At 45.2% G+C, this 17,364-nt stretch overlaps 2 protein-coding genes across 2 annotated transcripts; one reads left to right on the top strand and one right to left on the bottom strand.

Moving 5' to 3' along the window:
- The first annotated feature begins 105 nt into the window (after positions 1 to 105).
- Positions 106 to 2,220, top strand: LOC109787357 (uncharacterized). Its single transcript, XM_020345915.4, has 3 exons — positions 106 to 418; positions 524 to 581; positions 1,794 to 2,220. The coding sequence occupies exons 1-3, from the start codon at positions 141 to 143 to the stop codon at positions 1,851 to 1,853; spliced, it is 396 nt and encodes a 131-aa protein (XP_020201504.1). The 5' UTR covers positions 106 to 140; the 3' UTR covers positions 1,854 to 2,220.
- An 873-nt stretch (positions 2,221 to 3,093) lies between these two features.
- LOC109787358 (glucose-6-phosphate isomerase, cytosolic) lies at positions 3,094 to 9,626 on the bottom strand. The gene is made up of 24 exons (XM_020345916.4): positions 9,474 to 9,626; positions 9,251 to 9,332; positions 9,087 to 9,163; positions 8,900 to 8,981; positions 8,765 to 8,812; positions 8,378 to 8,533; positions 8,199 to 8,295; positions 8,052 to 8,094; positions 7,751 to 7,818; positions 7,562 to 7,646; positions 7,428 to 7,476; positions 7,147 to 7,219; positions 7,011 to 7,071; positions 5,868 to 5,934; positions 5,734 to 5,790; positions 5,586 to 5,639; positions 5,368 to 5,496; positions 4,974 to 5,037; positions 4,796 to 4,869; positions 4,660 to 4,713; positions 4,482 to 4,550; positions 3,757 to 3,846; positions 3,516 to 3,623; positions 3,094 to 3,371 (listed from the first exon to the last, which is right to left on the bottom strand). Exons 2-24 carry the CDS (start codon positions 9,299 to 9,301, stop codon positions 3,324 to 3,326), a joined length of 1,704 nt encoding a protein of 567 aa, XP_020201505.1. The 5' UTR covers positions 9,302 to 9,332; positions 9,474 to 9,626; the 3' UTR covers positions 3,094 to 3,323.
- Positions 9,627 to 17,364: the final 7,738 nt, after the last annotated feature.

Here is a 17,364-nt window from a genome sequence, read left to right as displayed (position 1 = left end):
ATTGGGCCGGGCTGATATGGGCCGTACACGAAACATGCGGCTCGGCCCATCAAGGCCCGACGGGAGATCGATCTCTTCTCAGCTCTCCTCTTACCCTAGCCGCCGCCGCCGACGTGGAGCAGAGCAGCAGAGCGAACACGATGACGGGGGGGAAGATGGCGGCGGCGACGGCGGCGAAGTGGGCGGAGGGGTACCCGTGGAAGGAGAAGCTGGCCAAGTACAAGGGGGAGCTGAGCAAGGGGGTGTGGGGGTACTGGGAGCTGGGCGCGTGGAAGCCGCTGGGGATCAGCGGGCGGCAGCGCGCGCGGCTCCGCAAGGAGGTGCTCCTCGCCGGCGAGGACTGGGCCTACGACCCGCCCCGCGGCGAGATGCGCACCAAGCGCAAGGGCCACAAGGTCGACCGCATCGCCGCCGAGAAGTGAGAAGCCCTGCCCCCCATTCCCTCCGTTCCTACTCCTCCTCGCGATCTGCTGCCGTTTCTCTTCTCGATGCCTGGTTGATTTGGTTTGGTTCGTTTCTGCAGGCGTGCCAACACCGTTGAGCTGATGAAGAAGATGCCCCAGATGCTCCTCGACTACAAGGTTCGCCTCCTCGCCCCTCATCCTTCCTGTTGTTATCCATTTGCCATCCAGTGCCTGCACATTGCAGTTGCGTAGCAATCAATCCTCGGTTGTTCATAATCAATGCCGTGCCGAGCAATCCTTGTATGCAACCATGTGTGTCCCAGCTGATGCCAGTAGCTTGGGTGTGCCGTGCTGTTGTACTCGTCAGTGTTTATCGCTCTGCATTACTCTGTATAGTGAAAACCCTTTATTTGTCTGGTTGGATGAGAAAATACGAATTAGCGGTTTTAGGTTTGTGGGGAAAGAATGTTATATGGATCTTTCCTTTTTTTTCGTTGAGTTCAAGCCTGACGAGCGTAATATTCTACAACTAATAAGCCATTTATTTTGTGACCTGCCCACTTTCTGCCTAGGATTTTATTTACTAGTCCTTTATATTTCAAAGGTGTTGAATGTCGAATGCTTTGGCAATTTGCCCGGGTCAGATGAAGTAATATAATAATAATATTGAACCAACTTATCAGTGTCTTGGATAATCGGCTGTAAGCATAGCCATGACTGGAGTCATGCGCACTGCAGCGGACATTGCTTAGATAAGCCACAACAAGTTAAGTAGAATGGATTTCAAACCAACTAGTGTGATGATCTTTCTCGGCGCTTACTCGTGGATCTTCTTTGAAAATCAACATTTATCTCAGCATGAGATACTTAGGCTGCAGCTGGACCTTTAGTTGCTGGCATAGCATTCGAATCAGCGTGATTCAGCATTCGGGACATATCTAAACACTTAAAGAGTTTGCTCCCTGGTCTTATGAGTTCACAAGAGCTTGCACTATAAATTTTGTGCAACAATGTGTAAAGCCCAATAAGCTTGCTTGTAAGATGAGAACAACATATTCTGGTTAGGCTGCTAGGATGACTATGGACACTGGAAATAAAGATCTGTATGTGCTGATAATTAAATTCCTGGGCAACTGCTAGTTATAGCCCGTCTTATCATCGAACATGGATAAAATGGCCTGATTTGAGACCGTATGTTTTCCGAAAGGTATGCTGCTAGTTTAGTTTGAGTTCTTACTTAACTGTTGCATACCTTGTATGCTTTAAGGCTAAATGTTCTGATCACTATCGTGATGATTAATCTGACTGGATAGAACTTTGCATGCCTTGAAAGCAAACATCTGACTGATTCTCCTTCTCCTGTGTTTGCTCGAACTGTTGTTTCTTCAGAAACGTAGGTGGGATAAAAAGATGAAAGACGAGGAGGCAGCGGCAGCAAAGGCTACTTAGGGGGACTGGCCTGCTGGTGACTCAGCCGTTTGTTGTGGCAAACGGGAAGGAACTCATGATATAAAGATATTCTCCATACAATGAAACTAGTCTCCCGTTTTGTTTGACAAGGCCAAGCTGTTGATTAAGCATGCTGCTCTTCCTGAATAAGGTCGAAGGGAGTGTAATGTAGGAAGTTCATAGGCTTATTGGCTTGCGGTCTTTTTCGCCTTGCTGCTTTCCAGCTCTAGTGCCACCTGCCACACTTTGGAATGCATTTTTTTCTATAACATCGGTCATATAATCAGGATTCTAGCCTGGCCCAACCTGCATTGAACCCAACTTGTTTGCTGAAACAGATCAAAATTATGAGTGTGTTTGTTAGTTATTCTCATGTATCATTGGCACTGCAGGGTTTCTTTCGGTGTGACAGAAAAGGCCATTCAAGTAAATATAGACAATACTAGAATAATATGAGAACTGGATTATAAACACCATATTACATTTTTCCTTTTTCTTGAGATTTAACACCCACGTTTGCATTGCATTGCATCTAGTGCTCGAGATGCTGTCGCACCATGTTTGATTGCATGCATCATATTGTTTGTGGTCATCTTTTCTCAAGAGTGGTGAGCTTACCAACAAATAACAGCACAACACTAATATCAAATAGCAAAGGCGATACTCTAGTCTATGCTAACCGTTTGCATAAAAAACACATGCTTGAAAAAAACAGTGGATCGTCTCTATGGATCTGTTGGGGACACTGTGAAAGTGTGAATCACTTACAAGAGGAAGGAACATTGCAAACTTATTTTACACATTTGTGTGTCAGGCAAAACCCTACAAGGCAGGGGAAATGTGGCTCCTCTCACCCAAAGCATGCTAAACAGCCTCAACATCATCATAGCTGTAGACATTGCTCAGGTTGACGTACCGAACCTCGGCACCTCGCCAAATAGAGCAAAACCACACATCAAGTTGTAGTGGGTGTCCAACCTCTGATTCAAGTCAGGGCGTCGAGCATGCAAAAACGTCCACATTTACACAACTATAAAGATTGCTTACAAACATACAAAAAAGGAGAAGGAAAAATTATGCAACATTGCTATGCAAGAGGCGCAACAGCACACGCGGACGCCACGGCCCTTAACATCACATGTTGTCCACATGACCGTAACGGCGTTTTGCTTCCAGTCCAACAACAAAGAAAAGAGAAAAGAGAACCATTCATCCTCGGTATTGCCAGGGTACTTTCCACTTTTGGTGTCACGAGTCGATATATTTATTTCATTATATCGTGATAGTTTACTTGTCTTTCTCCAAGCTGAAGCAAGAGGAACTTCAAAATTACAGTACAACCAGACTGGTTGTAACAAGTCGCAAGAAAGAAGGAAGAAAACTTGTTATGCCACAAGCTCAACCTAGCTTGTCGATTATCATCTCAACCTCAGGTTACACTTCTTTTTTTAAGACTAAACCTCCCTCAGCTTACACTTTTGGAAGCACTGTCGTGTCATATGGGGTGGATGGTTTAACCTACAAAAACAAAAATAATAAACTCCGGTGTAAGAACAATCAATTCCCATAGTGATCGAAGAGCATTTCATAGTCTTATCGGGATTTGAGATATTTAATACGTAATAGATGACATAACATGGCAGAACAACCAAAAGGGCCTACCGCAAGAAACCGTGTGAGCAAACTTGCGCTGCTGGGGTTGAAGCCCTCGACGGGCTTTCCTTCCATGCGTGATGCATGCAACTGTTTCCTCACTGTAGAAGCCAGTGACTGAAACAACAAGTTCCATAGATATATCACAGGTTTAGATGAAGTTAAGCGACGAGCCAAATGGAGCCCAAAGACTATGCTTTTGAATGAAAAATGGAAATATTGGAAGAAGTGAAATATATCATGCACAGACCTTGCCCAGCTCCACTCCCCACTGGTCAAACGAGTTGATTCCCCATATGAAACCCTGAACTGCGATCCGGTGCTCATAGATGGATAAAAGCTGAAAGGTACAAACTGTATTAGTACATTTATGAAAACAGTGACAAGAGGATTTTGACAGCACTGTGCAATCTTGGAAAGGGCAAATAGAAGAACAGAGTGCATAGTGACAGGATTGCTGATCCAAATCTTATGAAATAATTTATGATATAGGCTTCATGAAGGTGGAACAAAAACAGCCACTTCAATCACCTTGCATAGCAAGATCATAAGCAAGAAAAAATGAGGCAGCACAAAGTTTGTGGTGGAAAACATGTGCAGCTTCCACCGGCAGAATCTGCCCAACAGCTATCAGGTCATCTCAAATTTGCTTTCTTAAGTTCTACTCCCTCTGTCCTAAAATAAGTGACTCAATTTTGTACTAGCTTTAGTACAAAGTTAGTACAAAGTTGAGTCACTTATTTTGGGACAGAGGGAGTAATATTTAATCAGGGAAAGAGACCAATCAACACAACCATGATTAGAACCCATTGTGAAAACCAAAATCCTAATCCCATGTTATTATTTTTAAATGATGCATGATTCATACAACATAATCAGAATCTTGCCACTGAAAAAGAAGAGGATGTACTTTACTGAATTCAGGGTTGAACACCTTGCAACTTCAGATGAGTATAGAGAATATTATCAGCATACCTGTCCAATCTCATAGGCAGATAACGAAGACAGCAAGAAACTCAGTGATGGCCGGTTGCCCTGAAAAGTCTGAAGACACCAAAACGACAAAAGAATGCTCAGTCAGAAAGGCAACATTTATGGTGACAAGCTTGATGCATTGGAATAACCATATTAGAAATAAGGGAATAATCATCACCTTGTGAGGGATAAGATTTTCGGGAACTTTCTCGCTGTGTAATTGCTCAGGAGTCTGAAAAGATGCAGTCAACTCTAATAAGAAAACATAACAGTTCATGAAAAACATGTGTGCAAAATGCTGTTGAGCTATTTACCTTTCCATAGGCAAGCGCATCAGGCTGAGCAAAGAAATTGGACATCAACTCATCATGATTGCTAACAGTTTCCCCTGAGAAAGATGTACCATGTTTGAAAGGGCATTTGAGAAAACTATGAGCCTAACAAGCTGCATCTTATGTCTTCAACTCCAAAAGAGATATTTCAATGCCATACCTTTCAGGTAAACGGGCTGCTGGCTTTTTATGACGCCAATAAAATCACAAGGAATAACTCTTCCCTGGCATTGGAGGTACAACCATTATCAACAATGGTGCAGATTCACTAAAATATATGGTTGTTATAATTTACAACGCATAAAGTAATCAAGTACCCAAGAAGACAGATGCAACACACAAATCATTATGGTAATAACAGTGAGCATAGGAAATCCTAAATTGTATGGCCTTTGCAAACTTTAACAATCAAAATGTTGACCCAATAACTGTTAAGGTCATGACTTTACAGAAATACCAACTGTGTCATCCAAATCTCACCATACAGTTTAATTGCAACAAATCGCAAACCACTACAGCACTTGATTACTAGCGAATGTGAACCTAGTATTTACCTGATGGATTAATTGATAGAAGCTGTGTTGCCCGTTTGTTCCAGGTTCACCAAAATCAATTTCACCAGCCTCAAATGGAAGTCGAACACCATCAATGGAGACACCCTTTCCATTACTCTCCATGCTAAGCTTTAAAACATAAAAATGCACATGTCATGATTAAGAACAAAAGAGAATCTCCAAGATGGCAGCTGTTAAAAGCAAAGCTAGTAATGTACCTGCTGAATATGTGGTGCTAGTTTCTCAAGTGCTTGACAGTATGGTAATATTGCCTAGAAACAATAGAGAAAATTGAAAGTACTCAGATGGAGAATTAGGTATAAATTATAATAGGAAATAAAAAGAAAATGGGACTGAGTAGCTCACCCTAGCCGGATATCCGAGAAATGAAACATTCCACACACTCAACAAACCAAGGAGTACCTACACAGAAACGAAAGACCCTGTTACAAGAATGGTTAATGGTTGACATCACTGATCTCCATAAACAACTCACTTACAGGTATATTTTTCTCAAATGAAGATGTATGGACATGATTGTCAATGCTAGAAGCACCCTCCAGAAATCTTCAGAAAGAAAAGAAACCAGAGCAGGATCAATTATCATCTTTGTTTACAATGCGAATGAACATTTCCAGACTTCGGCATTGGCATTGGAATTGTCATTCACATTTTGAGGGTAAAAATGTTAAACGCAGATTTTTTTTTACTTAAACCCTCTTTGAGGCTTCGAGGGACTTGATGTATCCTAAAACCCACCAAATCAAACCTTGAAAGGACGAGGACAAGAGTTTGACCTTTCTAGTTAAGTGTAGTTTTATGGCTTTATGTTACCTGGATAAGTTGTCCCAGAATTAAAATCATCTAACATGTGTTTACTTTGGATGCTTGAGTACTAAACTATTCAAGATCCTCCAAGCAGTAGATGCTCGTAGTGTTCGAGCAGAAATTAACTTGTCCTATCTTTCAATTTCTACTTGTGATTAACACAAAAATATCATGTCTTACACAAATTTCCATAATACTATAAAAGAATAGTGCAGCTGTCTCGATAAATTTTGCTGGGAAATGGTATCAGGTCCAGTTTTTTTTTCCTCATCAGAAAAATCTTCGAATCTTTTTTATACCCACAAGGATTGGTCAATGGTGATGAACACAGATGTGTAGTATCCTTTTTGTAAAGCACCCGTAATACTGTGACAGTTGTCATGAATGATTATGTATGAAGTACCTGCTCTAGTCTGAAACAGCAAAAGTTCATCCTGATTTAAGCAAAGATAATTCTTAAGGAAAACTTCTTATTTTCTAATGAGACGAAGTGATACAATCATGCATTGGAGATTTGGAATTTATCTCAAGTAAGAACGGCTTGATAGAATTTAGGCAATGACACTAGGCCAATGGGTCATGGTACTCACTTGTTGACCAGACAAGTGAGATGGGCACCTCTGAGGTTACTTTTCTTAGAATTGTTTAGTTTGCTGCCATGATCCCCCATCCACTGAGGCATAAACTCGTTTTGCAGTCATGGAATTGAACCGATGTTTTAAAATTGAAACAACTGTTGTCCTTTATATTTCTATTGCCTATTGCCAAAACATGAATTTCACTTCAGAGTGTAAATATAGGTTAAGATAACATACTTCTGAACAATTGGAAATCCATACTGAAGAGATAAGGGCAGAACACCGACAGCACTGCAAACTAAAATATTGGACTGGAGTTATGATGCAGAACATAAGATATATTAGTAACTTTATTGAAAAGAACAGTTCTCACCACTATAGCGGCCGCCAACCCAGTCCCAAAACGCAAAAGCGTTGTTAGGGTCAATTCCGAACTCCTTGACAAGCTTTTTCAAAAGAAAAAGGTACAGTTAAAAAATTATCACATTAGGATCAGGGTTCTTGACGAAGAATATGGCATGGGGAATGCTCTAACAACTTAGCCACACATGTTACACTTAAAACATGGAAAACGCAACGACAGAACTTCAGACATGTGAAAACAGAATATGATCATGTGAAAATTGGCTGGAAAACTAAAAGGTCGAAAAGTACCTTAAGATTAGTACTGACAGCAATCATGTGTTTGGAAACAGCCTGAGGTCTGAATTAACAAATTTCACATCAATCACTGAACAATGAGGGTTCACAGCACAGCACAAGATGTTTACGGTATTAAACAGACTAACCCAAGAGAAGAGACAATCCACTCCTTGATAGTTCGAGCATTTAACATTGTTTCAGCTGTCGTGAAGGTCTTTGAGACAACCACAACTGCACATTTGTTCGACAATAACAATCAGAACTTCTGATGATATTTGTTGAACCAGAGAGAGTATCTGTGCTGAGAGTTAATACTAGTGAAACATGATGATTACCAAGAGTGGTTGCAGGATCTAAATCTTTGATGCTCCGTGCAACATCAACTGGATCAACATTTGCAAGACTGCAGCATAACCACAATTTGAGCAGATATTACTAGATGAAGAGCATATTGATTGCATGAATGGTATGAAAAGTAAAAAATATAGCCACTCAATCACAATATTAAAGGAGGCACAAGCAGAAAAATTCATGAATGGTACAAAAAGTTAAAACATCTATAGGAAGTGCCAGCACAACAGGTATGACAGGTGCCGAGAAAAGAAATACAGAAACATTCCCCAAGTAGACACTTACAATCTCAGTTGTCGGCCTTTGGCAGCTTCTGCTGCTTCCGGGTCTGAAAATTAGCAACATTTTCATGGCATATCAGATCAAAATCTGGCAGTAAATAATCTTCAGTTTAAGAAACCTAGAAAAAGAGTGGATAACATGATTGTTTACCAGTCTGGAGAGCCGTATGCACAAACAGAGGTCCAAGGAAGCTACCACCAATCCCAACCGAGACAACATTTGTCAATGGTTTCCCAGTTGCCCCAACCTGCATTCCAAGAAGCAGCAGTGATCAATTTTTACCTTTTCTGCTACATGTGACGAGTTAAGAAGTTTGTCTGAAAATTTACCCATGAGCCACTTCTGAAAGTCTCTGAAAACTGCTTGATTTTATCCTTAACAGCCCAAACTTCGGGGACCACGTTCACACCGTCACTGTTTATGACTGCGTCTCTTGGAGCCCTTAGAGCCACATGGAGCACTGATCTGTTCTCAGTGGTATTTATCTGACAGACAAATCAATCAAGTCAACTGAGACATGTATTCCATCCGTCCCAAATTATATGTTATCTAAAAACTGGACACATTAAAGTAGAGAAGTGGTCATGGCTCATCATTATTCTCCCAAAATAATTATTCGTCTGAATAACAACTAGAGATAACAAGCAGTACATGCCTAATAAGGACGTGTGATTGTGATATAAAACTGAAGAAGGGTTGCAGAGGACGACACTGACCTTTTCGCCTTTAAACATCTTGTCAATCTTCTCCTTGAGCTTTGCAGCCTGCAATTATAATTCCAGTACATCCAAAATTGTTCTCGCCACTTACAATGCCGAAAAACAAAATGTAATTATCGATAAAGTGTTCACCTCTGCCAGCTTGAAGAGCTTGTCGATGGTCTCCGTGGTGGCCTGCTGCCTCGAGTAGTCCAGGTAGACGCCTTCGAATTCCCTGCCAATCCAATCCAATCCGATCCAATGAATCGAGCATCAATATCTCAGACACGCGAGAGAGCAGGGGAGAAGATTGGGAGAAGATTGTGAAACGGGGCCATACGCCGTCATTGCCTTGCATCGGTCGGCGTCCGTCATGAGGTCGCGCAGGTGCGTCTTGTGGATCGCGCCGACGTGCGCCTGCGGTCACGAAACACACACAGACGGTGAGAGGCTAGCAATCCAATCGAAACCCGCGGGCGAGGGGCGGGGGGAATCCGCACGCACCTGGAGGGCCTTCCACTGGTCGGTGTCGGAGATGAGCGCCGGCGACGCCATGGCCGATGCCGCGGAGGGAGGTCGGGCGGACCTGGCGGAATTGGGGCGGAGGATAAGCCGATTTTAGTCCCAACAAGAAATAAAAAAGAGATTGGATGGATGGACGGATTGGAGAGGAAGGAAGGAACAAAAGAGGAGCGATTGATTCAGATCGCGGTAGGTGCGTGCGTACCCCTGGAGGATGTCGACGGCGGGCTGCCGGAGAACGGGGCGCGGTCGCGGAGGAGATGACAGATCGGTGGTGGAAGACGGACAGGGGACGGAGGGGAAGAGAGCAGAAGCGGAGAGAGAGGAGGAGGGAGGCCAGGAGGGCGTGTAATATAACCGGCGTGGGCGTGGGGGCGTGTCCGTGCCGTATTTGCGGGGCCCGCCTGCCAGAGAACGGCTGGCCACCGTCGTTCGGGAAAAAAAAAAGGGTTAGAAATCGATGCGGACACCGAGAGAGGCTGCTGCTTTTCTCTACCTTTTTGATTTGATGAAAACGGGAGGCTGCTGCTCTCTTCCTTGTCTTGGGACAAAAGAAAAAGGAGACCAAGGAAACCAAACCGGGGGCTGCCAGCGGGAAGCACACACGGTTACGTGGTGGCCTGCCACGTGTCATGCACCGGCTGCGCCACCTTGTGTTTACGTGGCTATGTCACGTGTTTTCGATCCTTTTGAGAAAGCCTAGGGCCTCTTTGATTCGCAGGATTGTCAAAATGAAGGAATAGAAAAAATGCAGGAATAGGATGTCATGTCCCATAGTAGGCTACATGATTTGAAAGAATGTTTGATAGCGCAGGAAAAACAAAGGAATTCTACAAAGAGGTTTGAGTCGATGGAAATTTTCCTCCAAAATGTAGTACAAATGGATCCCATGGAAAAAATCCTTAGGATGTCAATCCTACGAATCAAACGAGCATCACAGGGAAAAATTCCTAAGGGTTCAAATCCTCCAAAATTCCCATGCAATTCCTTTGAATCAAAGGAGCCCTTAGCGAGATCCGACACTGTTTTGCAAGTTTCGAGATCTGACCCCTTTTTCTACCGTCAGGGTGGATGGCGGTAAGGTATAATAACCTACCGTCAGGGCTCTTGGCGGTAGGGGCGCACACACTACCGCAAATAATTTCTATGTATCAAATACATTGCGTGGACTCATCTACCGTCGGGGACCTCGGCGGTACAGGCTACCACCAGCCTGTTTGGCGCTAGGGCAACAGTACACTGACGTGGATAAGTTGCCTACGGCCAGTGGCCTTGGCGGTAAGCTGGTATACACTGCCGCCATTGACATTGACGATAGGAAAAGGGTCGGATCCTGAATTTTTTTTCAAACCTGGGTCAGAACTCGCTAAAGTTTCGCAAAATGGTCAAAACATAAAATTTGGCCGCCGGTGGACGTGTCACCGTTGAGGGCTTGTTGAAGCATCATCGGCATCTTCACCGGCGGTTCCCGCAAAGACCTCTCCCCGCACACGCGTTGGAGGCTCTTCATCATTCATGCAATCAAATCTTTCCCTAATAATAAAGTGGCTATTGCTTCTACCAGCTCATTGTCGTGGTGTTTTTGCAAAAAAAAACGTCCCTGTAGTTTTGGGTATTCAACCAGCAGTCCTTTTCCAAGTGGTAGCCTGAGAAAATGTTTCGTTCTTGCAAAAAAGACCTTGTAGTTTATTGTATTAAACACGTAGTCCTTTTAAGTGGCAAAACATTCTGTTCCTAGGTTGTGCCTGACACACAGGACCACACTGTAACGCCCACGATGCGGCTATATCTCCCACGTGTCGAGGCACGACTTAGAGGCATAACCGCATAGTGGTTTTGTCGCAAGAAGGGTCATCTTCACACAATCCCATGTAATGAACAAGAATGAGATAAAGAGTTGGCTTACAATCGGCACTTCACACAATACATAAATATCATTCATACATCATCCAAAATACAATCATATAGACCGACTACGGTCAAAAACCAGATGAAAATAAGACAACCCCAAATGCTAGATCCCCGATCGTCCCAACTGGGCTCCACTACTGATCATCAGGAAAAGACACATAGTAACGACCACGTTCCTCGTCGAACTCCCACTTGAGATCGACGCCATCGTCTGCACTGGCATCGTCGGTACCTGCAACTGTTTTGGAAGTATCTGTGAGTCACGGGGACTCAGCAATCTCACACCCGCGAGATCAAGACTATATAAGCTTGTAGGAAAAGATGGTGCAGAGAGGTGGAGCTGCAGCGGCAAAAGCATATATGGTGGCTAACTTGCGCATATGAGAGCGAGAAGAGAAGCAACGGAACGGACGTCCTCTAGCAATGACCAAGAAGTGATCCTGAACACCTACTTACGTCATACATAACTCAGACCGTGTTCACTTCCCGGACTCCGCCGAGAAGAGACCATCACGGCTACACACGCACTTGGTATATTTTAATTGGGTCAAGTGACAAGTTATCTACAACCGGACATTAACAAATTCCCATCTGCCTCATAACCGCGGGCACGGCTTTCGAAAGATAATACCCCGCAGGGGTGTCCCAACTTAGCCCATCATAAGCTCTCACGGTCAACGAAGGATAAACCTTCTCCCGGAAAGACCCGATCAGTCTCGGAATCCCGGTTTACAAGACATCTCGACAATGGTAAAACAAGACCAGCAAAGCCGCCCGAATGTGCCGACAAATCCCGATAGGAGCTGCACATATCTCGTTCTCAGGGCACACCGGATGAACACAACGTACAGCTAAAACCAATCCTTGAGTTTCCCCAAGGTGGCGCTGCAAGTGGCTCTAGTTTGGACCAGCACTCAGAGGAACACTGGCCCGGGGGTTTAAATAAAGATGACCCTCGGGCTCGCGAAAACACGGGGGAAAAGGCTTAGGCGGCAAATGGTAAAACCAAAGTTGGGCCTTGCTGGAGGAGTTTTATTCAAGGCGAACTGTCAAGGGGGTCCCATAAATCACCCGACCGCGTAAGGAACGCAAACTCAAGGAACATAATCCCGGTATAACAGTAACTAGGGCGGCAAGAGTGGAACAAAACACCAGGCATAAGGCCGAGCCTTCCACCCTTTACCAAATATATAGATGCATTAATTAAATAAGAGATATTGTGATATCCCAACATATCCATGTTCCGACATGGAACAAACTGCAACTTCACCTGCAACTAGCAACGCTATAAGAGGGGCTGAGCAAAAGCGGTAACTTAGCCAAACAATGGTTTGCTAGGAAAGGATGGTTAGGGCTGACATGGCTAAAATGGGAGACATGATATAGCAAGTGCTAGGTAGCGGAGCATGGCAATAGAGCGAACAACTAGCATAGCAAAGATAGAAGTGATTTCGAGGGGTGGTCATCTTGCCTGCAAGATTCTCAGAGTTGTCGAAAGCTTGATCCTCGTAAGCGTACTCGACAGGTTCCTCGTTCACGAACTCGTCTCCCGGCTCTACCCAAGACAAGAACACAAACAAACGGAACCACAATCAACAACGAGAAATGCGCAAACACCATGATGCAAAACATGTATGATATGCAAGATATGATATGATATGCGATGCATATGCGTGCTCCGGAAGGAAAATAATGAACATGGCAGTAACTTGGCAAACCAAGCATGCCACTGGAAAGATGAGATGATTTCGGTCGAAATCGATATAAAGATCACCGGAATCGGATGCACGGTTTGCAAATGGCAAGCAAAACAAGAATGACACTAATCTGCGATAAACAGCAAGATCGCACTTAAAATACAACAAGTAACAATGCTACAGCACCCCAACATAGCAACAAAGCATATGACAGTAATCTACAGGAGATGTTTGACAAAAGATGAACACTGAGCTACGGCTAGTTCACAACATATCAAGCTCAAACAAGCATGGCAAAAGTGCAAAAGATTACAGGTTCACAGACTCAGTGAAAAACTGGACATGGCAGAAAACAGCATCAGGTAGCAATGTTCAGAGCACGAAATCAACATGCTACAGGAACTTAATATAGCAAAACAAGGCATGGTAGTGTTCTACAAAATGCACATGAGAAAAGTCCCTTACTGACCATAAGTCAAAAAGGACCAGAAGATCTGATGGTAAGCATGTAAACATAGCAAGTTTCGTTATCAGGTTTCAGACTTGGCAGAAAACAGAGCATGGCAGAAATATTAATATGTAGGCCTTTTTGTGAGCTTGATGCACTCACTACAGAGCAATGCATGACAAACCAAGCATACCTACAGCAAGATGGCATGTTTATGAAGCTATCCATGGCAAGAACAATTACATAGCATGTATGGATCAACTACAATAAGCTTGGCAAGATTGCAAATCATGTCAAGAATCTGCCAGGAATATTTTATAGCAAAATAGAGCAAGATTGAGTCATGCTATGTTACTCTAAAATTACAAACAATTGCTGGAATGGATCAATTATAACTATATCTAAAAAACATCCTTACTGAACATTTCCAAAATATGCATGGATCTCTCTGTAGCATCAAGTTTACATGGCAACAAAATTACAGCAGACAAGGACTTAGAGAAATCACCAAGTCCCTGAAATCAGAAATATTACGGGGCCTACTTTGCATGGTTGTGCTAGTCACCACAGAGATCACAAAAATATATGGACTATACCACTGGAAAGATGGCATGGCATACTTTAAAACATATGTAGAGCTCATGCTCAAAACATACACAGATTAAATGATACAAAAATGACAAATCTCCAACTTCTGCTAAGAACCAGAGATTAACAGCAACTAGCCCTCTTCCAACGAAGATTTGGGCATCAAGATGACCTCTAATTAAAATGGTGCAATTGAACAAAATGAAGAGCATCACGAGGCGAACAATTTAACATATTACACACGCGAATCGAAGCTACATACATAGAGTTATAGCATCGGGAACAAAGCAAGTTGCTGTAGAGTTTCCAGGACTTGGAGAAAAAAACAGGCGAGGGAGGTCAACGCGTACTGTAGCTGGATCGATCGGATCTGGCCCGTTGGAGCTCGGGCTCGCTCGCCGGCGGGACGGCGGCCGGAGGAGGAGAAGGAGGGCCGGAGGCGCGACGGTCGGTGCCGGAGCGGGCGGAGGAGGGCGGCGCCGGCGGGGAGGGACCGGGCTCCGGCGGGCGGGGCACGGCGGGGCCGGGCCGGTGGCGGCGGCGCCCGGCGCGGGAGGCGAGGCGGCGGCGGAGGAGACGGGCCGGAGGGCCGGCGCGCGGGCCCGGCGGGCCGGCGGGGTCCGGGCGACGGCGGAGCGACGTGGCGCGCCGCGATTCGTCGGTTGCGGCGGCGGACGTGTCCGGCCGACGGCGGACGCGTCCGGCGGCGCGGAGGGAAAAACTTAGGGTTTCGTCTGAGATTTCGTTTTTCGGGATGCCCACTTATAAATAGGTAGAGGGAGCTAGGAGATTCCAAATGAGGTGCGGTTTTCGCCCACACGATCGTGATCGAACGACCTAGAGCATGGAAGAGAGTTTGGTGGGTTTTGGGCTGGTTTTGGAGGGGGTTTTTGCTGGACAATCAAATGGACTTTGCGGATGCCCGGTTAACCGATGGAGTACCAAACGACCTCCGAATGGAACGAAACTTGACCGGTAGTCTCCGGGTGGTATATTAAGACCACTTGACAAGCCCCGGTCCATTCCGAGAAAGTTTGACACACGCACACGAAAGAAAACTAGAGGGGTGCACCGGAGGAGATAGGAGCGCCGGATTGGAAAACGGACAACGGGGAAAACGCTCAGATGCATGAGACGAACACGTATGCGAATGCAATGCACATGATGACATGATATGAAAATGCATGACATGACAAAATACAAAACGAAAGACAAAACCCGACAACGGAGGGAAAAACATAACACATAGCCGGAAATGGCAAGAGTCGGAGTTACAAATATGGCAGGTTACATGCGGGGTGTTACACACACCATGGGCTCTCCTGCTTGCATACGGGTACGGCAACGCCGCCGCCGCCATGCGCGGCTGCATGACCGGTCTTCTTCTTCGGCCATCCGTCGCCCCTATTCTCCCTGTCCTCCTCATCCGCCTCCAAATCCCCTCGATCTCCAACCTCCTGCTGCCCTGCCACCGCACGCAACCACCATGGTGCCCACACATCGCACCGCCGTCGGCCGCTCTACCTGCCGAGTGCCCCTCCGCTGCCTACCTCCTACCTCCCATTCTCTGCCTAGTGCACCCACCCCGCTCAAGGCTGAGCTGCTGCGGTTAGCCCGCGGGCGCGAAAGCGGAGTCCAGGACGGTGACAGTGCCAACGATGACTCAGAGATCTACAGGTTGCATCTCTGCTGGCGTTCCACCCCCAGCCCCCTCCGCCTCCGTCTTCCTCCCATAACTTGGAGCAGAAGCCTGCCTCGGTGTTGCCCGTCACCCTTCTTGAGTTCCTATCAGATCTCCTCCCCCTCATCTCTCTCTCTCTCTATGATTGATCTCGATCCGCCCCCTTCTCTTGGTGCTGCGTAGGGGATAGGTCGCTTCTGCGGTGGGGCGGGTGAGTTGGGAGCTGGTGAGGCATATGCCGTTACTAACGAGGTCCGTCATGGCCTGCACCAGCGCCCTCTTCCCAGTGGTCTATTGGTCATAGATGCTATGCATCGGGATCCCACGGCTACAACAACATCGCACGACAACCTCTTGACAAGCTTTAGGTAGGCCAGACCAGGCCGCAGATGATGGACTGACGACAACCACCAGGTATGCCCTTAATAAAGTTCCAACAAAGGATAATGAGATCGCACCCTATGAGAAATGGGCGAAGCGAAGGACAACGCTCTTGTACTTGCGTACTTGGGGCTCTTTGGCGAAAGTCAATGTGTCGATCCCCAAAAAGCATAAGCTTGGACCAAAGACTGTGGACTGTGTTAATTTGGGCTATGCTAAGAATAGTGTTGGCTATAGATTTTTAGTAATGAAATCTGAGGTGCCCGACTAGAAGGTCGGTACAATTATGGAGTCTAAGGATACTACGTTATTCAAGGATATTTTTCCTATGAGAGATATGCAAAGCACTTCTAGACAGGAATCTGAAGAGACTCCTAAGCCTGCCATTCCTATGGAATATTATGAATAAACACATGATGATAATCCCGAGGAGGATGACGAGGAAACCCTTGGTAGGGGCAAGAGACAAAGGAATGCAAAGACCTTTGGTGACGATTTCTTCGTGTACCTTGTGGATGATACTCCCACTTCTATTTCAGAAGCTAACTACTAGAAGGATGCGGTCCGTAGCGAGATGGATTCCATCATGGCTAGTGGGACATGGGAGATTACTAGACGTCCCTATGGTTGCAAACCATTGGGATGTAAGTGGGTGTTCAAAAAGAAGCTTAGGCCCGATGGTACAATTGAAAAGTACAAGGCTAGGCTTGTGGCCAAGGGCTATGATCAGAAAGAAGAGGAAGATTTCTTCGATACTTATGCACCTGTGGCCAGACTGACCACCATTCGAGTATTACTCTCGTTGGCGGCCTCGCATAGTCTTCTCATCCATCAGATGGATGTTAAGACGGCTTTTCTGAACGGAAAGCCCAGATGGCTTTGTGATAGATGGTCAGGAACGAAAAGTGTGTGGGTTGCTGAAGTCTTTATGTGGCCTGAAACAAGCACCTAAGCAATGGCATGAGAAGTTTAATACAACTCTGACATCTGTTGGCTTCGTTGTTAACGAAGCTGACAAATATGTATACTATTGCCATGGTGGGGGCGAAGGAGTTATACTTTGCTTGTATGTTGATGACATACTGATATTTGGAACCAACCTCAAAGTGATTGAGGAGGTTAAGTCCTTTTTATCTCACAACTTTGAGATGAAGGACCTTGGTGTGGCTGATGTTATCTTAAACACCAGGCTACTAAGAGATAATGAGGATGGGATTACACTTCTGCAATCCCATTATGTTGAGAAGGTGTTGAGCCGTTTTGGATATTCGGACTGCAAACCATCTCAAACACCATATGATCCTAGTGTGTTGCTTCGAAAGTTTGAAGGCATAGATAAGGATCAATTGACATACTCTCAAATTATTGGTTCACTCATGTACCTAGCGAG

This window comes from Aegilops tauschii, chromosome 1 (genome assembly GCF_002575655.3).
Source record: "Aegilops tauschii subsp. strangulata cultivar AL8/78 chromosome 1, Aet v6.0, whole genome shotgun sequence".
NCBI classification, from domain to species: Eukaryota; Viridiplantae; Streptophyta; class Magnoliopsida; order Poales; family Poaceae; genus Aegilops; species Aegilops tauschii.
This window is presented reverse-complemented; position numbering and strand designations above follow the sequence as displayed.

Bases quoted from the DNA above. Each gene is read 5' to 3' on its own strand.
- LOC109787357 (XM_020345915.4), top strand. From the start codon at position 141: ATGACGGGGGGGAAGATGGCGGCGGCGACGGCGGCGAAGTGGGCGGAG. The intron at 419-523 runs GTGAGAAGCCCT...TCGTTTCTGCAG, and splicing joins GACCGCATCGCCGCCGAGAA to GCGTGCCAACACCGTTGAGC. The intron at 582-1,793 runs GTTCGCCTCCTC...TTGTTTCTTCAG, and splicing joins AGATGCTCCTCGACTACAAG to AAACGTAGGTGGGATAAAAA.
- LOC109787358 (XM_020345916.4), bottom strand. From the start codon at position 9,301: ATGGCGTCGCCGGCGCTCATCTCCGACACCGACCAGTGGAAGGCCCTC. The intron at 4,714-4,795 runs GTAAATAGCTCA...GCATCTTTTCAG, and splicing joins ATGCGCTTGCCTATGGAAAG to ACTCCTGAGCAATTACACAG. The intron at 3,624-3,756 runs GTCTGTGCATGA...TTGTTGTTTCAG, and splicing joins GGGGAGTGGAGCTGGGCAAG to TCACTGGCTTCTACAGTGAG.